A 24,547-nucleotide genomic window follows, 5' to 3' on the forward strand; every position below is an offset into this window, starting at 1 on the left:
TGTGAGAGGCTCAGCGATGTTAGGATTTTGAAAGTTGTGTTGTGTCCACCCGCCATTAGTTGTCTAGCTGTTATGTTATATTCTGAGGTGTCTGCTATGGTGATAACATAGAGGTTCAGTCTACTACTTAATGTTTGTGTATAATGCTGTCATGTCCTTAGAAGAGCCATAGTCATTGGTCAAGGTCAACTTTAAACTTGAATGTTCAGTCATCCTCTCAGTGGAAAGAAAACGTTGACACTTTGATATAGGAGGACAGAATGTTAAATGTGAGGAGAGTTGACAAACGTTTTAGCATTACCATCCATCACTTCTACGACACACACACACACACACACACACACACACACACACACACACACACACACACGACTCTGGTACTTAGCTCACAACCTCCTACCACAGTGTGAGTAAAGAACTTGCAGCACACCGCAGCCAAGCACCACCTTAGTGAAAACTCCTAACGAGGGGCAGACCAGCAGTCACATAACATAGAAATGATATTAAGAAGAAATAGGACATTGACGAATTAGGGGGAAAGAAGGACATAATGACTTTAAATGGCTGTTAAGATTTTGAGATTGTCACAGAGAGAGATATTGTACGTAAATGAACCTTCATCTTCCACTTTGATGACTTAAGAGAGAGGTTTTTACCTCAGATTCCTTCATCTGCCTGTGTGTGCAATGCAAGGCCACAAAATGGCAGATCATCTCTATGGCTAACTGGCATTCAATCAATCAATCCATCAATCATTCAATCAAATTAATGTGCGGCAAAAAAAAAAACTTTTTTACATCAGCAATCACAAAAGGACTTTACAGTAACTCGGCCAAGACCCCATCGCAAACGAGTGCATTGCTGAACAACCAAGTGGAACAACACACAGGTGACAGGAAGGGAGCAATGACAACCAATCAAGCATCAGCAACAACATTATCACTGTTCAAAATCTATATTCCGCCAATATTACATAGATGAATATTAAGCTATCAAGCTAGTGATAGAGTCACATGACTTAGATGATTAAGAGCTGGTCCTACAATCTTGTAAAACAAAATCTGTTTATTATTTCCACTAAATATAATAATAAAATTTAGTTCGATTAGAGAGGTCAAAACATTGACCCATTGTTTTAATACAACCCACTTTCTTATTCGAGTACATTACCATTTACCAAGTTACCGAGTTTTCATCTATATTTTTTGTAGCTGTCTATTTACCACCCTAAACCGATGACCACACTCAACAAGGGGGAGGTAGGCTGTCAAGGTAAATAAGAATTTGTTAACTGACTTGCCTAGTTAAATGAAGGTTAAATTAAATAAAAAATAAAATATGTATTGAGCCATAAGCAAACAAGAAAATGCACATACAGAGGCAGCGTTTCTCATGGCCGGTGATTTTAATGCAAGGAAATTCAAATCCGTTTTACCTAATTTTTTACCAGCATGTCACCTGTGCAACTAGGAGGCAACAAAACTCTAGATCACTTTTACTCCACACACAGAAATGCATACAAGTCACAAGCTTCATTTACAAGTGCATCTATGACGTTGTTCCTACAGTGACCGTACATACCCCAACCAGAAGCCATGGACTACAGACAACGTCCACAATGAACTAAATGCTAGAGATAAAGCTTTCAAGGAGCGAGACATTAATCCAGATGCTTATAAGAAATCCCACTGTGGCTTCCAACGAAACTGGAACAGATGTGACAGGGCTTGCAAACTATCACAGATTACAAAGGTAAACCCAGCCGCGAGCTACCCAGCGATGCAAACCTACCAGACAAGCTAAATGCCATTTATGCTCGCTTCAAGGCAAACAACACTGAACCATGCATGAGAGCACCAGCTGTTCCGGACAACTGTGTGATCTCGCTCTCCGTAGGTGATGAAGTAAGACCTTTAAACAGGTTAACATTCGCAAAGCCGTGAGGCCAGATGGAATACCAGGATGTGTACTCAGAATATGCGCTGACGATGATGAGGCAGCCTATAGGGAGGAGGTCAAGAGACCTGTCAGTGTGGTGACAGGACAACAACCTGTCACTTAACCTCAACAAGACAAAGGAGCTGATCGTGAACTAAAGGTGCGGCTGTAGTGGAGCGGGGTCGAGAGCTTCAAGTTCTTCACTAACATTTTCAACATATCCCTGACCTGGTCTGTAATACCAATTGAAATACCAGACAACCATAGCCCCCCTACCCAATAACACCAAGGTAAACTGCTTAAATGACTATCGCCCCGTAGCACTTGCATCTGTAGCCTGAAATAGCTGTGCAGCAATGCTCCCCATCCAAACAGAAAGAGCTTGAGAAGAACTGCAGAGAAGAATGGGAGAAACTCCCCAAATACAGGTGTGCCAAGTTTGTAGCATCATACCCAAGAAAACTCGAGGCTGTAATTGCTGCCAAAGGTGCTTCAACAAAGTACAGAGTAAAGGGTCTGAAAACTTATGCACAATTCCAGTGGGTCAGAAGTTTACATATAGTGTGTTGACTGTGCCTTTAATTAAGCAGCTTGGAAAATTCCAGAAAATGATGTCATGGCTTTAGAAGCTTCTGATAGGCTAATTGACATAATTTGAGTCAATTGGAGGTGAACCTGTGGATGAATTTCAAGGCCTACCTTCAAACTCAGTGCCTCTTTGCTTGACATCATGGGAAAATCAAAAGAAATCAGCCAAGACCTGAGAAAAAATGTTGTAGACCTCCACAAGTATGTTTCATCTTTGGGAGCAATTTCCAAACTCCTGAAGGTACCACGTTGATCTGTACAAATAGTATGCAAGTATAAACACCATGGGACCACGCATTCGTCATACCGCTCAGGAAGGAGACGCATTCTGTCTCCTGGAGATGAAAAAAATGCAAATCAATCCCAGAATAGCAGCAAAGGACCTTGTGAAGATGCTGGAGGAAACAGGTACAAAAGTATCTATATCTACAGTAAAACGAGTCCTATATCGACATAACCTGAACGGCCTCTCAGCAAGGAAGAAGCCACTGCTCCAAAACCGCCATAAAAGCCAGACTACGGTTTGCAACTGCACATGGGGACAAAGATCCTTCTTTTTGGAGAAATATCCTCTGGTCTGATGAAACAAAAATATAACTATTTGGCCATAATGACCATCGTTATGTTTGGAGGAAAAAGGGGGAGGCTTGCAAGCCGAAGAACACCATCCCAACTGTGAAGCACGGGGGTGGCAGCATCATGTTCTGGGGGTGCTTTGCTGCAGGAGGGACTGGTGCACTTCACAAAATAGATGGCATCATGAGAAAAGAAAATTATGTGGATATATTGAAGCAACATCAAGACATGAGTGAGAAAGTTAGGTCGCAAACAGGGTCTTCCAAATGGACAATGACCTCAAGCATACTTCCAAAGTTGTGGCAAAATGGCTTAAGGACAACAAAGTCAAGGTATTGGAGTGGCCATCACAAAGCACTGACCTCAATCCTATAGAAAATGTGTGGGCAGAACTGAAAAAGCCTGTGCGAGCAAGGAGGCCTACAAACCTGACTCAGTTACACCAGCTCTGTCAGGAGGAATGGGCTAAAATTCCCCCAAGTTATTGTGGGAAGCTTGTGGAAGGCTACCTGAAACATTTGACCCAAGTTAATCAATTTAAAGGCAATGCTACCAAATACTAATTGAGTGTATGTAAACTTCCGACCCACTGGGAATGTGATGAAATAAATAAAAGCTGAAACAATTCACTCTCCACAATCTCCTTGGATAGTAAGTAACCTGGTACGAGCATTAGCTTGTACGAGTCAGAACTGCTCATAGGGCAGGAGCCCCATCTCCTGTTTCTGTAGCGTGAGGCTGCTTGCTGTACACACCCTGGACAGGACGCTAGTCTATCGCAGGGCCTTACCCCCAATCTATCTCCTTAATACGGAGTGCCAAGCGGAGACGCATCAATCCTTGGATAACTTTTCAGAATTTACAGATAAATTGGTCCACATGGAAAACTAAAGGCATTGAAAACGTAAATGACTTGGTAACAGGAAATACATTTATTTCCATGAAGGTTCAAGGGTCAGGCCTACCTTAGTGATGAGGGTGCGGTACTCCTCCACTTGGTGGTCGTTGTTATGGCAACCAGCCAGGAGCTGCCATACCTCTCCTCTGAGGGCCTCTGGGACCCCGCTACGCACCAAAGCCGGGAGCTGCTTGGGACGCACAGACAGGTTCAGATGCCTGGGGACAGAGGGAGGGAAGCCATGATGTAACCAACCATTATGTAAACACTAATGCTATCAAATCCAACTTAATTGGTGGCGTACACAGATGACAAGGAGTGTAAACAGCACTGCGTATACCAAACACTACATCCCTGATGCCAACTGAATAATGATGGTATGATTTAATCTGATTTAATGTAATCAATGGAGGTGAAAGATATCCAGCCATGTCAGAAACAAGTCATATATCACCGTTCCAGGTCAGCAGGCCATTAATTCTCTTATCAGCTCTGATTTACACCGGGAGGAGGGACCACTGAATAGATTAAGGGCTGTCATGGGAAAACAATGGCGGCCTTCCAGGAGGCACTATATGCTGTTGCACTGCAAAGCTCAGGTGATATATCTACAGTATAGCCCATTAGTCTGATACGACAGACGATATATCTGCAGTATATCCCATTAGTCTCATACGACAGACGATATATCTGCAGTATATCCAATTAGTCTCATATGACAGACGATATAGCTGCAGTATATCCCATTAGTCTCATATGACAGACGATATATCTGCAGTATATCCAATTAGTCTCATATGACAGACGATATATCTGCAGTATATCCCATTAGTCTCATACGACAGACGATATATCTGCAGTATATCCCATTAGTCTCATACGACAGACGATATATCTGCAGTATATCCCATTAGTCTCATATGACAGACGATATATCTACAGTATATCCCATTCGTCTCATACGACAGACTACGCCGTACATACAGACCCAGGTTCTCAGTGAATGTATATGTCTCGGTTATGTACTAAATCCAGCTGGGCTGATCAGGAGGAAGGGGATCATGAGAATGTAGTTGGCATATCTAAAGGGGCAGAGGAGAGGAACAGGAGGATGGAGTCTTATCTAACAGGTGTGATGTGGGGCCTGGAGATCAAGGGAGGAGGGAGAGAGAAGGGGTAGAAGAGAGAGAGAGAGAGAGAGAGGATAGCGAGCAAGAGAGAGAAGGAGAGAGAGCAAGAGAGAGAAGAAGAGAGAAAGGGTTATCTCTGATCAGAACAGACACAGAGAGAGAGTCTCCCCTCAGTTCTTCCCAGAACCCTGGGCAGCTGGCGGGGGAGGAAGGTACTAGTCACAATGCCAAGAAGCACATATGATCAGGTTCCACACCACACCACACCACATGCCCCTGGGAGAGCGAAGAACATTCCAGATGAATCGTTAACTTTTCCCCCACTTTTCATGTATTTATTTATCCCGAGTTACTTGGTTGGTTACGCAATGCAACGTGGCATTTCTTTTCTGCTCAGATAAAACAGTTGAAACAAGAAAGGGCGTACTTTCAGTGTGATGTAAGTGAAACCAGCCCTGGTGCTCAGCGGGTTGGCAATACAAAATGGCTCCCACTGACAACGAGAGCCCTGCATCGAGTCACATCACAGTCCCATTTGAATTACGCAATTTATTTATCATTCTTTGCAAGTTAGAAGGAAAGCAAATTTCCTAAACATAGTTGTTTTATTTCAGTCAGCACAGCCATTCTCAAGAAACACGTTAATAGCAAAGCCTAAAAACAGTGTTAAAGTATTTGGGAGGCAAAAAAAAGCACCTTTTATGCACCTAGTGGCTATATGTGCTCCCTCCCTCTTCCCTCCCCTCCCATCCCCTCCCTCTCTGAAGTCTGGGTTGAAGGAAAGTGAATCGTTATAGTTTTGGCAAAAATAATAGTTTAAATGAATAATACGAATCGTTCAAAAAAAGTAATCAACTTTGTATGGCCTTATTCGCAAGTGTCGGTGGAACGTTTTTGGGAACATAACGAAAACATGAAAGCATGCTAATGATAGAGAAAACAGTTAACTAGGGGGTACGATATATTTTTTGAATTGGCTACCTGTTAATCTGTTCTCTACATATTTTATAGGCTAGACCAACCTGCTGCTGCAGTGAATGAACGGTCTCTCTCCTTGAGCAATGGCCCAAGGAGAGACGCACAAACACAGATGCGCTAAAGTATTATTCCGATTCTGGCTGATATGTTGATTTTTATTTGATTGATAACATAAAACTGTGCCTAAATATATTACATTAACAGAAATTATTAAAATAATTCCATTACTTTTTCCAAAACTTTTTTTTTTTTTACAGGCCCAGAAAAACACCACTTTAAAATTCCATGACTTTTCCAGGATTTTCATGATGAACGAACCCTGTATGAAGGATAAGCGTATATATTTTACAAGCAGTAACTAGTGTTAGTTTTCTTTTCATACCATAGATAAATGTGCATTTCCCACTAAAATGTTCAGTCAAAGAACCTGCAAGAAGAAGAATCTGGTAAATGGTACATTATTGAAAGACTCCTGTTGTGTGATTTAGGTCATAACTCTGCTAGAGGGCCACTCTAACACTGTGCTGCTCAGCAGTACGTTCCTTCATCTCTCTCTGACATGCCTCCCACTATCTATTTAAAAATATATATATTTCACCTTTATTTAACCAGGTAAGCCAGTTGAGAACAAGTTCCCATTTACAACTGTGACCTGGCCAAGATAAAGCAAAACAACAACACATAGTTACACATGGAGTAAACAAACGTACAGTCAATAAGACAATAGGGGGAAAAAATCTTTATACAGTGTGTACAAATGAGGTAAGATTAGGGAAGTAAGGCAATACATAGGCCGTAGTGGTGAATTAATTACAATTTAGCAATTAAACACTGGAGTGATAGATGTGCAGAAGATGAATGTGCAAGTAGAGATACTGGGGTGCAAAGGAGCAAATAACAATATGGGGATGCGGTAGTTGGATGGGCTATTTACAGATGGGCTATGTACAGATGCAGTGATTTGTGAGCTACTCTGACAGCTGATGCTTAAAGTTAGTGAGGGAGATATGAGTCTCCAGCTTCAGTGATTTTTTTTCAATTCGTTCCAGTCATTGGCAGCAGAGAACTGGAATGAAAGGCGGCCAATTGAGGAATAGGCTTTGGGGGTGACCAGTGAAATATACCTGCTGGAGCGTGTGCTACGGGTGGGTGTTGCTATGTTGACCAGTGAGCTGAGATAAGACGGAGCTTTACCTAGCAAAGATTTACAGATGACCTGGAGCCAGTGGGTTTGGTGACGAATATGAAGTGAGGGCCAACCAACGAGAACATACAGGTCGCAATGGTGGGTAGAATATGGGGCATTGGTGACAAAACGGATGGCACTGTGATAGACTGCATCCAACTTGCTGAGTAGAGTGTTGGAGGCTATTTTGTAAATGACATCGCCAAAGTCAAGGATTGGCAGGATAGTCAGTTTTACGAGGATATGCTTGGCAACATGAGTGAAGGATGCTTTGTTGCGAAATAGGAATCCGATTCTAGATTTGATTTTGGATTGGAGATGCTTAATGTGATTCTGGAAGGAGAGTTTACAGTCTAACCAGACACCTAGGTATTTGAAATTGTCCACATATTCTACGTCAGAACCGTCCAGAGTAATGATGCTGGATGGGTGGGCAGGTGCCGGCAGCGATCAGTTGAAGAGCATGCATTTAGTTTTACTTGCATATAAGAGCAGTTGGAGGCCACGGAAGGAGAGTTGTTAGGCAAGCTCGTCTGGAGGTTAGTTAACATAGTGTCCAAAGAAGGGCCAGAAGTATACAGAATGGTGTCGTCTGCATAGAGGTGGATCAGAGAATCAACAGCAACAAGAGTTGCGAGAGCATTGATGTATACAGAGAAAAGAGTTGGCCCGAGAATTGAACCCTGTGGCACCCCCAATAGAGACTTCCACACTGAACTCTGTCTGAGAAGTAATTGGTGAACCCGGCGAGGCAGTCGTTTGAGAAACCACGGCTGTTGAGTCTGCCGATAAGAGTGTGGTAATTGACAGAGTCCAGGTTGTCAAGCCCAGCTGATTTGTAGGGGTCCCGATTTTGCAGCTCTTTCAGGACATCAGCTATCTGGATTTGGGTGAAGGCGAAATGGGGGAGGTTTGGGCAAGTTGCTGTGGGGGGTGCAGGGCTGTTGACCGGGGTAGGGGTAGCCAAGTGGAAAGCATGGCCAGCTGTAGAAAAATGCTTATTGAAATTCTCAATTATAGTGGATTTATCGGTGGTGACAGTGTTTCCTAGCCTCAGTGTAGTGGGCAGCTGGGAGGAGGTGCTCTTTTTCTCCATGGACTTTACAGTTTTCCAGAACTTTTTTGAGTTAGAGTTTTTCTGTTTGAAAAAGCTAGCTTTAGCTTTCCTAACTGCCTGTGTATATTGGTTCCTAACTTCCTTGAAAAGTTGTATATCACGGGGGCTGTTCGATGCTAATGCAGTACACCACAGGATGTTTTGTGCTGGTCAAGGGCAGTCAGGTCTGGAGTGAACCAAGGGCTATATCTGTTCCTGGTTCTACATTTTTTGAATGGGGCATGCTTATTTAAAAAATGGTGAGGAAGGAACTTTTAAAGAATAACCAGGCATCCTCTGCTGACGGAGTGAGGTCAATATCGTTCCAGGATACCCGGGCCACTTCGCTGAAGTGTTTTAGGGAGCGTTTGACAGTGATGAGGGGTGGTCATTTGACCGCAGACCCATTACGGACGCAGGCAATGATCACTGAGATGCCACTTTATGTTTATATACCCTACATTAGTCATCTCATATGTATATACTGTACTCTATACCATCTACTGTATCTTGCCTATGCCATTCTGTACCATCACTCATTCATATATCTTTATGTACATATTATTTATCCCTTTACACTTGTGTGTATAAGGTAGTAGTTGTGGAATTGTTGGGTTAGATTACTCGTTGGTTATTACTGCATTGTCGGAACTAGAAGCACAAGCATTTCGCTACTCGCATTAACATCTGCTAACCATGTGTATGTGACAAATAAAATGTGATTTGATTTGAGATCCTGGCTGAAGAGAGCAGAGGTGTATTTAGAGGGCAGGTTGGTCAGGATGATATCTAGGAGGGTGCCCATGTTTAGAGATTTGGGGTTATACCTGGTAGGTTCATTGATAATTTGTGTGAGATTGAGGGTATCTAGCTTAGATTGTAGGACGGCGGGGGTGTTAAGTATGTCCCAGTTTAGGTGACCTAACAGTAACGAGCTCTGAAGATAGATGTGGGGCAATCAATTCACATATGGTGTCCAGGGCATGGCTGGGGGCATGGGGGCTGGGGGTGGTCTATAACAAGCGGCAACAGTGAGAGACTTGTTTCTGGAAAGGTGGATATTTAGAAGTACAAGCTCGAATTGTTTGGGCACAGACCTGGATAGTATGACAGAACTCTGCAGGCTGTCTCTGAAGTAGATTGCAACTCCACCTCCTTTAGCAGTTCTATCTCGTCGGAAAATGTTATAGTTAGGGATGGAAATTTCAGGATTTTTGGTGGCCTTCCTAAGCCAGGATTCAGACACGGCTAGGACATCCGGGTTAGCAGAGTGTGCTAAAGCAGTGAGTAAAACAAACTTAGGGAGGAGGCTTCTAATGTTAACATGCATGAAACCAAGGCTTTTACGGTTACAGAAATCAACAAATGAGAGCACTTGGGGAATGGGAGTGGAGCTAGGCGCTGCAGGGCCTGCATTAACCTCTACATCACCAGAGGAACAGAAGAGGAGTAGGATAAGGGTATGGCTAAAGGCTAAAGGCTATAAGGACTGGTCGTCTAGTGCGTTTGGAACAGAGAGTAAAAGGAACAGGTTTCTGGGCGCGGAAGAATATAGTCAAGGCATAATGTAAAGACAAGGGTAAGGTAGGATGTGAATACAGTGGAGGTAAACCTAGGCATTGCATGATGATGAGAGCGGTTTTGTCTCTGGAGACATCATTTAGACCAGGTGAGGTCACCGCATGTGTGGGAGGTGAAACAAAAAGGGCTAGCTAAGTCATATTGAGCAGGGCTGGAGGCTCTACAGTGAAATAAGACAATAATCACTAACCAAAACAGCAATGGACAAGACACATTGACAGTAGGGAGAGGCATGCGTAGCCGAGTGATCATAGGGACCAGTGGGAGGCTAGGCGAGCTGGAGACATGGCGATTCAGACAGCTAGCGGACCGGGGCTAGCAGAAGGGCCTTAGGGGGGACGGCGCGATGGAAGAAACTTTGTTGTAGCGCCGTCGGACGGTTACTTCGGCAGACCAGTCATGTTGGATTGGCAGGGCTCCGTGTAGGCAGTAAAAAGGGTCCAGGCAAATTGGCAAAATAGGTATTGTAGCCCAATAAATTGGCTGATGGTCCTCTTCAGCTAGCAGTCCGATGTGTTCTAGACAGCTAGCGGACCGCGGCTAGCAGGCTAGTGGATGGGCCTTCAGGGGATGTCGCGACGGAGTAGCCTGTTGACACCCCTCGGGCAGATTACGTCGGTAGACCAGTCGTGGTGGAATCGGCGGGGCTCCATGTCGGCAGTATAAGGGGTCAATTGGCAAAATATGTATTGCAGCCCAAGGAGTGGCTGATGAACCTCTTAAGCTAGCCGGGGGCTGGGCCTAGCATGAGGCTAGTTCCAGGCTCACTGGTGCTTGGTTCGGGACAGAGATGTTAGCCACGGGGGGTAGCTACTCGGATAGCAGCTAGCTAGCTACAATGATCCAGGTGAAAAGGTTCAGAGCTTGCGGTAGGGAACTGGAGATGGAGAAAGAGCAGTCCGGTAAACTCTGGGTTGAAACGCGCTGTGCAGACTGGCAGGAGTTGACCAGGCTAAGGTTAGCTGATGACCGCTGGCTAGCTTCTGTTGGAGGTTCTGGTTCTAAAGTATAGAAAATAGCAGATCCATACTACATTGGGTGAGGCGGGTTGCAGGAAAGCATGTTGAAACAGGTTAAAATATTTAAAAAATATATACAAAATAAATACAAAGGATATGGGACACGACAAGATGAAGACAAAGACGTCTGAACTGCTACGTCATCTTGGTTGAATAGGGAACCATGCCATGCCTCTGCTGACCGATTGACAGGAACATTAAAAAGACCACCAAATCAATCCTTCTCGTGACAGCCTGTGACAGTTTTTGCAAATCCAATCAGGTTTTTTACATTGACTCGACAGACATCACATTTAATTCTTCATGTTGAAATGGAAACATTGATTCAACCAGTTGGTGCCCAGTGGGTGGTGCTATGATTTACATGAAGACAAGGTATGACATCCACAGAGATGTCAGTCACTCACCATTTGGACAGCAGGTCTCCCCAGGTCTCCAGGATCTTCTCAGCACACTCTTTTGACACGTCTCCTGAGCCACTCAGCAACGGCTCGTCATTGTCTGACAAAATATAATTTAATACAACTTTATTGTCCATCTTGCGAAATAAATGTATCTTTATGCTCTGCTCCAGAGATGAAAACTGAGAGAGTCCCAAGTGGTACCCTACTACCATCAACCAATAGTCAAACGTAGTGCACTATGTAGGGAATAGGGTGCCATTTGGGACGCAGGCAGAGACAAAGGGTTGACATATCAACACAGCTGAGCGTGGATTAGAGTAAAAAAACATGCTGTATGTAGTGACTTACTAGACAAATAAGCACACAAACAGTCATGCAGAGAGAGAATAGTGCCACAGGGCTCAATTCTAGGGCCGACTCTTTTCTCTGCATATATCAATGTCGCTCTTCCTGCGAGTGATTCGATGCTCCATCTCTACACAGACGATACCATTCTGTATAAATCTCGCCCTTCTTTGGACACGGTCTTAACAAACCTCCAAACGAGCTTCGATGCTACACAACACTCCTTCCGTGACCTCCAAATGCTCTTAAACGCTAGTAAAACGAAATGCATGCTCTTCAACGCTGCCCGCACCCGCCCGCCCAACTAGCATCACTACTCTGGACGGTTCTGACTTAGAATATGTGGACAACTATAAATACCTAGGTGTCTGGCCAGGCTGTAAACTCTCCTTCCAGACTCATTAAGCATCTCCAATCCAAAATCAAATCTAGAATCGGCTTCCTATTTCGCAACAAAGCCTCCTTCACTCACGTTGCCAAACATACCCTTGTAAAACTGACTCTCCTACCGATCCTTGACTTCGGTGATGCCATTTACAAAATAGCCTCCAAAACTCTACTCAGCAAATTGGATGCAGTCTATCACAGTGCCATCCGTTTTGTCACCAAAGCCCCATATACCACCCACCACTGCGACCTGTATGCTCTCATTGGCTGGTCCTCGCTACATATTCGTCACCAAACCCACTGGCTCCAGGTCATCTGTAAGTCTTTGCTAGGTAAAGCTCTGCCTTATCTCAGCTCCCTGGTCACCATAGCAACACCCACCCATAGCACGCTCTCCAGCAGGTATATCTCACCAGTGTTAATTGCTAAATTGTAATTACTTCGCCACTATGGCCTATTTATTGCCTTACCTCCTTACCAGCCAATCCCCAGACAGACATGGAGAGACTACCAGCCAATCCCCAGATAGACAGGGAGAGACTACCAGCCAATCCCCAGACAGACAGGGAGAGACTACCACCCAATTCAGAGTATGCAAGCAGACTTGAGCGGTCAGAAATCCCGATCACTCATGGAGCGATCTCTGCGCTTCACATTAAATCAAAGATTATTTGTCACGTGCGCCGAATACAACAGGTACCTTACAGTGAAATGCTTATAAGCCCCTTAACCAACAGTACAATTTTTAAGTATGAAAATAGGTATTAGGTGAACAATAGATAAGTAAAGATTTTTTTTAAACAGTAAAAAATAACAGTAGTGAGGCTATATACAGGTGATACCGGTACAGAGTCAATGTGCGGATGCACCAGTTAGTCGGGATATTTGAGGTAATAAGTACATGTAGGATTAGTTAAAGTGACTATGCATAGATGATAAACGGAGAGTAGCAGCAGCGTAAAAGAGGGGTTGGCGGGGTACAATGCATAGTCTAGTTTGTTGTTGATGTGGACACCAAGGAACTTGAAGCTCTCAACCTGCTCCACTACAGCCCCGTCAATGAGAATGGGAACGCACTCGGTCCTCCTTTTCCTATAGTCCACAATCATCTCCTTTGTCTTGATTATGTTGAGGGATAGGTTGTTATTCTGGCACCACCCGGCCAGGTCTCTGACCTCCTTCCTATAGGCTGTCTCATCGTTGTCAGTGATCAGGCCTACCACTGTTATATCGTCTGCAAACTTAATGATGGTGTTGGAGTCGTGCCTGCCCATGCAGTCATGGGTGAACAGGGAGTACAGGAGGGGACGAAGTACACACCCCTAAGGGGCTCCAGTGTTGAGAATCAGCGTGGCAGATGTGTTGCTACCTACCCTTACCACCTCGGGGCGGCCCGTGAGAAAGTCCAGGATCTAGTTGCAGAGGGAGGTATTTGGTCTCAGCATCCTTAGCTTAGTGATCAGCTTTGAGGGCACTATGGTGTTGAATGCTGAACTGTAGTCAATTAATAGCATTCTCACGTAGGTGTTCCTTTTGTCCAGGTGGGAAAGGGCAATGTGGAGTGCAATAGAGATTGCATCATATGTGGATCTGTTTAAGCTGTATGCCAATTGGAGTGGGTCTAGGGTTTCAGGGATAATGGTGTTAATGTGAGACATGACCAGCCTATGACCAGTCTTTCAACATACTTCATGGCTACGGACGTGAGTGCTATGGGTCTGTAGTCATTTAGGCAGGTTACCTAGTGTTCTTGGGCACAGGGACTATGGTGGTCTGCTTGAAACATGTTGGTATTACAGACTCAATCAGGGAGAGGTTGAAAATGTCAGTGAAGACACCTGCCAGTTGGTCAGCACCTGCCCGGAGCACACGTCCTGGTAATCCGTCTGGCCCAGCGGCCTTCGGAATATTGACCTGTTTAAAGGTCTTACTCACGTCGGCTACGGAGAGCGTTCTCACACAGTCGTTCGGAACAGCTTATGCTCTCATGCATGCCTCAGTGTTGCTTGCCTTGAAGCGAGCATAGAAGTGATTTAGCTCGTCTGGTAGGCTTGTGTCACTGGGCAGCTCGCGGCTGTGCTTCCCTTTGTACTCTGTAATAGTTTGCAGGCCCTTCCACATCCGATATGCGTCGGAGCCGGTGTAGTATGATTCAATCTTAGTCCTTTATTGGTGCTTTGTCTGTTTGATGGTTCGTCTGAAGGCGTAGCGGGATTTCTTATAAGCGTTCGGGTTAGAGTCCTGCTCCTTGAAGGTGGCAGCTCTACCCTTTAGCTCAGTGCGGATGTTGCCTGTAACCCATGGTTTCTGGTGGGGTACGTACGTACAGTCACTGTGGGGACGATGTCATCGATGCACTTATTGATGAACCCAGTGACCGATGTGATGTACTCCTCAATACCATTGGAGGAATCCCGGAACATATTCCAGTCTGTGCTAGCAAAACAGTCCTGAAGCTGAGCATCTGCGTCATCTGACCACTTCTTTATTGTCCGAGTCACTAGTGCTTCCTGCTAAAAACCGCTCTACGCTTCCAAGAAGAAAAACTGCCACTCTGAATTCGCTCGATTTGTTAATATCACAATTTAACCAACACCCATCTATTGTTCTGACTACCTGGACCTACCATTTAGTTTTGAACTATTGAAACCAAACAGTATGATTTGAATATAAAGTATTTTAATAAACATGAAAAGGGGAATGTAAGAAATGCACTAATTTAAATAGGCTACATGTCATATTAAACAGCATGTAAACACTCTAAATAGGTTAGGAGCCAGACAGGGAGCCTAAGAAGAAACTACAATTAATAATTTAGGCTATATTATATCAATTATTTCAAGGCTATAGCCTACAAAGAAATACATTGTGAAGCATTCGTGAGTGAGACACAAGGCTGGTAGGGACATAGAGCACTCAGCAATTAAACAACATTTAGTTGTATTAAATCACCAGTCAATCAATTGCACATATAGCCTGTGACTTACTTATAATTAAGTACAAATTAAATGAGAAATGCCTGATTAGGCTCAGTGTCTATTTGGGGACAGACACTGAGTGCCTTTGCATTCTTTTTTAGAAACAAGTTTGTCCAGAGTCTGTGGCTTCAGGCTCCTGCGATGGTGCCTGGAGAGCAGACCAGCAGTAGAGAATACCCTCTCCACACTTGCAGAGCCACGCTTGCCAGGCTGGGCAGAGATGCAGAGTTGTTTAAAAATACTTCTATAGGTAGGCCTAAAGGTTTTTAGGCAAAACAACCACATCAAAACGGAAAGCTCCTTGAAAGTGGGAATATGCCGGGCCTACTGGGCCAAAATCAATTATGGCCTTTTGTATAGATAATATTACAAAAATGAACAAAACTTTTAAGAGATCTGATTTTTAGTTTATAAATACTTTGCTACAATGTTACACTTAGTTAGCTACCCACCTCGTTCCTTTCTTTTAGCATATGCACGTAGTAAGTACACCATCATGCTTTCGGGATATGTGTCTTTTAAGATTCCACAATGACTCTTTAGTTGTGGACACTACATTACCACACTCCCTCTCTTGCTATTGGTCCTCATCTTTGTAAGTCACTTTGATTTATAAACTGTGTTTATCAGTTTCTTTATGAAAATATTTTGTGAACTCCATGACAGTAGCTAAAGCAGCGGCGATAGCAGCACACAAGTAGACTACAAATGCATGCTGGGCCGGGCATGCCCTGAGCTTGTGAAGTGAGCACTACTGGAGCGTAACTGGAGGGGGCGAGACGGCCGAAGCTCCAGCCTTTAGCAATCTCGCCCCTCACTCCAGTCAAATTGGGCACCCAATCCCCAAACAGACAGGGAGAGACTCCCACCCAATCCCCAAACAGACAGGGAGAGACTCCCACCCAATCCCCAAACAGACAGGGAGAGACTCCCACCCAATCCCCAAACAGACAGGGAGACTCCCACCCACTCCCACCCAATCCCCAAACAGACAGGGAGAGACTCCCACCCAATCCCCAAACAGACAGGGAGAGACTCCCACCCAATCCCCAAACAGACAGGGAGAAACAGACAGGGAGAGACTCCCCCCCAATCCCCAAACAGACTCCCACCCAATCCCCAAACAGACAGGGAGAGACTCCCACCCAATCCCCAAACAGACAGGGAGAGACTCCCACCCAATCCCCAAACAGACAGGGAGAGACTCCCACCCAATCCCCAAACAGACAGGGAGAGACTCCCACCCAATCCCCAAACAGACAGGGAGAGACTCCCACCCAATCCCCAAACAGACAGGGAGAGACTCCCACCCAATCCCCAAACAGACAGGGAGAGACTCCCACCCAATCCCCAAACAGACAGGGAGAGACTCACCCAAACAGACCCAATCCCCAAACAGACAGGGAGAGACTCCCACCCAATCCCCAAACAGACAGGGAGAGACTCCCACCCAATCCCCAAACAGACAGGGAGAGACCACCACCCAATCCCCAAACAGACAGGGAGAGACTCCCACCCAATCCCCAAACAGACAGGGAGAGACTACCACCCAATCCCCAAACAGACAGGGAGAGACTACCACCCAATCCCCAAACAGACAGGGAGAGACAGGGACTCACCCCAAACAGACAGGGAGAGACTCCCACCCAATCCCCAAACAGACAGGGAGAGACTCCCACCCAATCCCCAAACAGACAGGAGAGACTACCACCCAATCCCCAAACAGACAGGGAGAGACTACCACCCAATCCCCAAACAGACAGGGAGAGACTACCACCCAATCCCCAAACAGACAGGGAGAGACTACCACCCAATCCCCAAACAGACAGGGAGAGACTACCACCCAATCCCAAATCAACAAGGTCATGTTCAGTAGCGCACATCATAGCAAAACTTTTTGAAATGGAAAAAAGAAATCTGTATTTTGTTTTAAAGTTCAGCTGTGTCGATTTTCTGCCTGTCTAATCTTCTCAGAACTCAACAAGTGCCTATGACATAGGCTGGGGGAAGAGGCTAGGGATTGAATTGGGATAGAGCTACAGAGACAGGAGTGCAGGAAGGGTTATCATTTACTCCCCCTAGCACTGCTTCAGCAGAAAGGGGCTACTCTCAAGAAAGTTTCACTTGCAATAATTGTGTTTTTTTCTTTTTCTAGCTACTTTTAAATTGTTATTTGCTCTGGATTACACCATATGCTAAATGAATAAAATATAAATGTTGGGTTGGATTATAAAGACAGCATAGAAGGGCAGGTGGGGAGGGTTTCTCAGACGATCACCTTCGTCCTTGTCATCGTCACGGGGTAATGGCACCATAGAGCAATGGGAGGGTTTACTTGCAATTATTGTGATAGCTTTACCTACTTTGTAACCTTCATTTAACTAGGCAAGTCAGTTAAGAACAAATTCATATTTACAATGACGCCCTACCCAGGCCAAACCTGGATGACGCTGGGCCAATTGTACACCGCCCTATGGGACTCCCAATCACGGCCGGATGTGATACAGCCTGGATTCGAACCAGGGACTGTAGTGATGAGATGCAGTGCCTTAGACCACTGCGCCACTCGTCTGGTAAATGACTAAAATATCAATGTAATGGGAACTAGGTCTTCTGGCCTCGATGGGACTTTCTGTGAAAAGATACATGTTTTTTACATGTCAGTCAGTCAGTCACCTTCCTCCTCATCATCCTCAGGGGGCGATGGCACCATGGATCCTTGGGAGGCAGACTGCAGGATGTTGGGGCTGGCTGTCGTCTTCTTCCTCTCCCTCTTTAACTCGCTCTCCAGGCTCAGCACCTCGTACAGGGTGTCCTTGTTCCTCTTACGTTCCATCTGGGAAGGTGGGAAAGTCATGTACAGGGTCGAGACAATAGGTAACCGGTTTCATGGGTAAAGAGTCACATACACCCTTCCTGTCATGGATCTAAAAGTATTGGATGGTGTTGTTGTCCCTCTCTGGGAAGGGGGAGGGAAATGGAGTCACATACAAGCTCAAGACAATAGGGGACCACTTTAACTAGCAGTTACATTGTCAAAGAAAATATAAAAGAGCCTTCTCACAATTCATGTTGGGTTGACATAAATGCACACCAAAAGGTATGTTCAATGTGGATTATCCATTGGAAACCGGCCACTAATTTTTAAGTGTCATAAAAATATATATTATTAATAGCACAACAATAAAAGCCAGGAAAAAGGAGTAGTGGTTTCAGTGAGGTACAATGAATATAAATAGAGGATGATGTCAGATATTAAGTGTTTAAAACTGTCTCACCTGTCTGAGTTTCAGCTAGAACCTCTCACCTGTCTGAGTTTCAGCTCTCACCTCTCACTGGTCTGAGTTTCAGCTAGAATCTCTCGCCTGTATGAATTTTAGCTAGAAGTTCTGTCTCAAGTTTCAGCTAGAATCTCTGTCTCACTTGTTTGAGTTTTAGCTAGAAGCTCTGTCTCATCTGTCTGAGTTTCATCTAGAAGCTCCGTCTCATCTGTCTGAGTTTCAGCTAGAAGCTCCGTCTCACCTGTCTGAGTTTCAGCTAGAAGCTCCGTCTCACCTGTCTCAAGTTTCAGCTAGAAGCTCTGTCTCACCTGTCTGAGTTTCAGGTAGAACCTCTCACCTGTCTGAGTTTCAGGTAGAAAGTCTCTGTGTAGCTGCGTTTGCTGAATGGCCAGAAGAGCCTCTCGTTGGGGGAGCAGACTCTGACCCTGGTCTCCAGCAGGAAACGAACCGGCTCCTCCACCTCAGTGATCACCAGGTCCACCGCCGTCGTCATGTAGATGAACGTATCTGTTTGACATAACCCATAATCGCCATTAATATAACCCTTAAAGAAACCCTTATATCTGTGGTCAGGCGAGGTCTCCTGTGTGGTGCAGTGGTCTATGGCACTGCATTACAGTGCTAGCTGTGCCACTAGAGATCCTAGTTCGAGTCCAGGCTCTGTCGCAGCCGGCCACGACCGGGAGACCCGTGGGGCGGCGCACAATTGGCCCAGCGTCGTCCGGGTTAGGGGAGGGTTTGGCCGGCAGGGATGTGCTTGTACCATCGCACTCTAGCGACTCCTGTGGCAGGCCGGGCACAGTGGATGCTGACACGGTCGCCAGATGTACAGTGTTTCCTCCGACACACTGGTGCTGCTGGCTTCCGGGTTAAGCAGGCGTTGTGTCACGAAGCAGTGCGGCTTGGCTGGGTTGTGTTTCGAGGGACACACGGCTCTCGACCTTCGCCTCTCCAGAGTCCGTACGGGAGTTGCAGCGATGAGACAAGACTAACTACCAATTGGAAACCACAAAATTTGGGAGAAAAAGGGGTAAAAGTACAACAAAAACCTTTTGGAATAAAAATAAATAAATAAATAAAACAACAAATGTAATAAACTGTGATCAGGTACTTGAACCCAACACTCATCAATGTAAACCTTAAGGTTGTGGACCTGTAAATGAACTTATCTGGAACACAAATATCCTCTATGACCAGTACAGTAGCTGTGGTCGTAGCTATGTAGCGAGATGACATCAGCTAGAGAGCTGGCCACGGTCACGGTTGGCTATGAACTATCTGGGGTCATTATACTTAGAATGGTGGACATATACAGACAGGACAAATACCAAAGTTAAATTGGCTCTACATAACAAGCTAGGGACACCACTGCATGATGGCCTGCTGTACCTTTGGCTGTCTCCTCGTTGACAGCCTGGAACTGAGGCGTGTTGGGATTCCAGCTCCCTGTGATGATGTAGGACTTCCCATCAGAGGACTTCCCCATCGACTCCAGGTCTAGCAGGTGCATGTCACTGTTCTTCACGTTCTTCCCTGGGCTCAGCAGTAGGCCGAAGCACCTGGAACACACACACAGAACACACACACACACAGAACACACACAAGAGCACACGCACAGAGCGGAAGCACAGATCACACACACACCTCATAAGAGTGGGAGCAGGTGGAAAGTCTCAGCTGATTCATCTCTCACATAGTATCAGGCTAGCTAGCTATATATCCTTCATAAAACGGAGGATAAAAGAGCTCTCCAATTCCGGCCCAGTATAGGAAGTGTAAAATAACAAAGAGCAATGGAAATGGGATGACGGTGGTTCAAAACAACATTATTAACCATAGAGAATTAGCAGGCTCAGAAAAGAAACATCCATCTAATTCTCATGGATGAACTGGGACACATCAGCTCGGAAACAGACAGACATTAAACAGCGGTTGTTTATCAATTAGAACTGAATTACGGCCTGTTATGAATACCAGGGAGACGTCCAGCCTGAGAAGTCTCCGTGGTGGCAGGACTGTGTCATGTCTGCGTTGTGTGTATACGTTACCTCTCTATAGACAGCTCCTTATTGGACGTCTGCTGTACGTAGATGAAGACCTTCTTGTCCATTCCAGGACGCAGCTTAAAGCTGTTCTTGTCTTTGTCTTTCGCCACAGCGCTGGAAAAATAGAAAAATAAAGAGTTCTTTCTCTGAAATGCTTTGGCTGGGATTGGGAGAGATCTTGCCTCATTGCCCTGAGAGTCTTTAGCTCCATGATATTCGCAATACCATACGCATGATGATAATATCCCACTTTGCGTTTGTTTATGCATTTCATTGATCTAACGTGATGACGCAAGCACTGATCATTCATTCTGTTTTGAATGGTAATGTTTTGAATGTCTGCCGAAATAGATGAGTCAACCTGATCAAAGCCCGACTCCTCCACCCAAAATATATTACACAAATCACAAAGAATTTCCACAGCACACACTTCAGGCACTAACACAGCACAAACATGCTTTTAGATACACCACACGGGAGCTATGATCATGTGAGATCGTAAATACAGTAAGATAGTCTGCAAAATAAAAACAGTGTCAACCGGTCTAAGAGTAATTCTGTAAATACACGTTTAACAAAACCAATACATTTGCTAATGAACACCATATTAGAGGGTGAAGACTGAACGGTAAGACAGTCCAAGTTCCTTAAAAAGGATCATTTCAGCTCTTCACACTCAACAATATTTTTTACAATCTTTGCATATTTGTTGAGTACTGTAGTTGTAGTTTCTGTTCTGGAATTCCTGGAGCTTAACATGGTAATTACTTGCGTATTACTAGCTAGCGTGTGAACGCTGCTCTTAGATCTCAGCATTCCACAAACAAGCAACCCAAGGCTTAATGAGGAGGAAATATGCCCGTCTAAAAATAAGCAATGGGATTTTTATGTTTTCAAAACAACCAGTGTAGTATTTGGCTATTTGTGAGCTAAGGGAAGTGACTTGTTTGGTGGGAATTGGAAACAACCCCCATCAGAGCCTGAGGAGAAGGACAGGTTAGATTTAGGGCTATGTCAGAGCCTGAGAAGGACAGGTTAGATTTAGGGCCATGTCAGAGCCTGAGAAGGACGGGTTAGATTTAGGGCCATGTCAGAGCCTGAGAAGGACGGGTTAGATTTAGTGCCATGTCAGAGCCTGAGAAGGACAGGTTAGATTTAGGGCCATGTCAGAGCCTGAGAAGGACAGGTTAGATTTAGGGCTATGTCAGAGCCTGAGAAGGACAGGTTAGATTTAGGGCTATGTCAGAGCCTGAGAAGGACAGGTTAGATTTAGGGCCATGTCAGAGCCTGAGAAGGACAGGTTAGATTTAGGGCTATGTCAGAGCCTGAGAAGGACAGGTTAGATTTAGGGCCATGTCAGAGCCTGAGAAGGACAGGTTAGATTTAGGGCCATGTCAGAGCCTGAGAAGGACGGAGCCTGAGAAGGACAGGTTAGATTTAGGGCTATGTCAGAGCCTGAGAAGGAACAGGCAGTTAACCCATTTCCCAGGCCGTCATTGAAAATAAGAATGTGTTCCTAACTGACTTGCCTGGTTAAATAAAAGCCTAAAAAAAAATTAAAAAAACATAGGGCCCCTGTCAGAGCCTCCAGAAGGACTCTGATCTGAGAGAACTGTCAGAGCCTGACCAATCAGTGCAGATGAGGAGGTCAGAGGGAGAAGGACAGGTTAGACACTAGGGCAATGACAGGGAAGAAGGGACAGGACACATTTTTAGGCAATTGAGAGCCAGAGCCTTGGAGGAGAAGGGCCATGTCAGAGCCTGAGATCCTGTCTCTCCCCAAAACAGGCAGTAAACCCAGCTTTCCCAGAGCTGACTAATAATAGGTTCCTATGCCTGCCTGAATAAAAGGTAACATCCGCACTCCCTTTCCATTCCAAGCAGGCATGATCTGAGAGAACCCTGTGACAGTCAGTGACTATCCAATCTGTCTGTCTGATGAGCAAAAGAAGGCTGTCTGGTGAGCAAAACACCAGACAATGACAGGGAAGCAAAAGGACAGGACACATTTTTAGGCAATTGAGACAGAGCCTTGGAGGAGAAGCCATTAGTTCTAGAGACCAGATCCTGCTCTCATCCAAAAAATAAATAAAACCCAGCTTAGAGCTGACTAATAATAGGACCTATGCCTGCCTGAAGAACATCCGCACTCCCTTTCCATTCCAAGCAGGCATGTCTAGAGTCACCCTGTGACAGTCAGTGACTATCCTCTCTGTCTGTCTGATGAGCAAAAACCAGGCTGTCTGGTGAGCAAAAACCAGGCTGTCTGGTGAGCAAAAACCAGGCTGTCTGGTGAGCAGAACCAGGCTGTCTGGTGAGCAGAACCAGGCTGTCTGGTGAGCAGAACCAGGCTGTCTGGTGAGCAAAAACCAGGCTGTCTGGTGAGCAGAACCAGGCTGTCTGGTGAGCAGAACCAGGCTGTCTGGTGAGCAGAACCAGGCTGTCTGGTGAGCAGAACCAGGCTGTCTGGTGAGCAGAACCAGGCTGTCTGATCTCCAATCCAGTAGTGATGATTCCTATCCTAGGAGAATGTGTCTGTGTGTTGGCCTGGGCCAGTGTCACTCCGCTGGTGAATAAGCCTCTTTGTGAAACCAGGGTATCAGAGCAGAGACGGCCAGGCTGCTGCTCAGGGTGATAAATTAGTGGAAGCATGTCTACACTTCTAAGAAAGAACTCCAAAAGAAGAAAAAAAATAGACATTTCTATTTTTGTCATTTCCTTGTTCACTTAAGGGGCATATTTCTTTCAGGGAGTGAGATTGAATGCCATACATTTCAGTAGAACTAATTCAGTTACTGGTGTGGTTTGAGAGGGGGAAATAACCTTGTAAATAAGCAACAAATAGATGAGAGAATGAGACCAGTGACGTTCTAAAATGTTCTAATGCAATATACAGTACAGTGTAGAGGTCGACCGATTATGATTTTTCAACGCCGATACCGATTATTGGAGGACCAAAAAAGCCGGTGCCGATTAATCGGCTGATTTTTATTTTATTTATTTGTAATGACAATTACAACAATACTGAATGAACACTTATTTTAACTTAATATAATACATGAGCCCTGTATCAACAAGTACATGGAATATAATCACTATGGTGAAGTGGTGAAGGGCTGTTCCATTCCATGTTTATGTCAAATAAATGTTAAAAATATATATCACACACACACACCACACACACACACACACACACACACACACACACACACACACACACACACACACACACACACACACACACACACACACACACACACACACACACACACACACACACACACACACACACACACACACACACACACACACACACTATAGCCAATGTGTACTCATTTCATTACAGATTATATTTTTATATATTGCAAATAAAATAAGAAAATCTTTTAAAAAATCTCAATAGAATCATATTTGATATTATTAATTTCAAACAATGACATTAGAACTTACCAATCCAGCATGGCATCCTCGCCATGCAGAAACATGTCTTCCGCCTGGGAGTCAAAACTAGCTTCGCTGAAAGATTCATCTTCCTGAAGCAACTCGGTCTCTCTGTATCTATTTCCTCAATAATTTGGGTTAAATCTGTATACCTAGACTTTGTTTTAGCTTTTCCTGATTTATTCGTCCTATTTTAAATATATAAACTTGTTGAAAATGCTATAGAATATGTACTGCTATGCGTAACACCCGTGGCTCTGTCAAGTATGATTTTCAATGGCGAATGAACCTCTTTAACGCCAGAGTTTACGACAAAGGCTGGTCTTCAAACGTATAACCATTACATATTGCCGTTTACCTCAGCTCATTGGCTATCTTGCCAGCTAGATTTCAAGATGATCAGTGGTCATTGGGCCAAAATACAGTCAATCAACGATAGACCGGTCCTACCATTGGTGCGGAATGATGTCATTGATTGGTGTCTTCAAATCGTTTTGTTTCGGTCAATACGCCCCGGGAAAAGAACCATCAAGTATGGTTGTGTTAGTAACAACCAGAGGATTGCAATGAAACCAACCATGACTGGATAAACGTGTGTTTAGTGTGTGTAATTACCACGAACGCATCGTCCAAAGTTGAATGAGACGGAAATCACGACGCAAGCAGTTTACAAATG

The 24,547-nt window shown here is 44.8% G+C and overlaps 1 protein-coding gene across 2 annotated transcripts in view; it reads right to left on the reverse strand.

The window, feature by feature from the left end:
* The window catches only part of LOC112257388 (rab GTPase-activating protein 1), a 182,092-nt gene that overhangs the window by 111,141 nt on the left and 46,404 nt on the right, over positions 1 to 24,547 (reverse strand). For both annotated transcript variants that reach the window (XM_042326559.1, XM_042326558.1), the window contains 6 exons: positions 20,434 to 20,544; positions 19,775 to 19,944; positions 18,723 to 18,892; positions 17,781 to 17,940; positions 11,398 to 11,491; positions 4,068 to 4,218 (listed from right to left, as the gene is read on the reverse strand). In XM_042326559.1, coding sequence (XP_042182493.1) covers positions 4,068 to 4,218; positions 11,398 to 11,491; positions 17,781 to 17,940; positions 18,723 to 18,892; positions 19,775 to 19,944; positions 20,434 to 20,544 — 856 coding nt within the window. The remainder of the gene's footprint in view (positions 1 to 4,067; positions 4,219 to 11,397; positions 11,492 to 17,780; positions 17,941 to 18,722; positions 18,893 to 19,774; positions 19,945 to 20,433; positions 20,545 to 24,547) is intronic.

This window comes from Oncorhynchus tshawytscha, linkage group LG09 (assembly GCF_018296145.1).
Source record: "Oncorhynchus tshawytscha isolate Ot180627B linkage group LG09, Otsh_v2.0, whole genome shotgun sequence".
NCBI classification, from domain to species: Eukaryota; Metazoa; Chordata; class Actinopteri; order Salmoniformes; family Salmonidae; genus Oncorhynchus; species Oncorhynchus tshawytscha.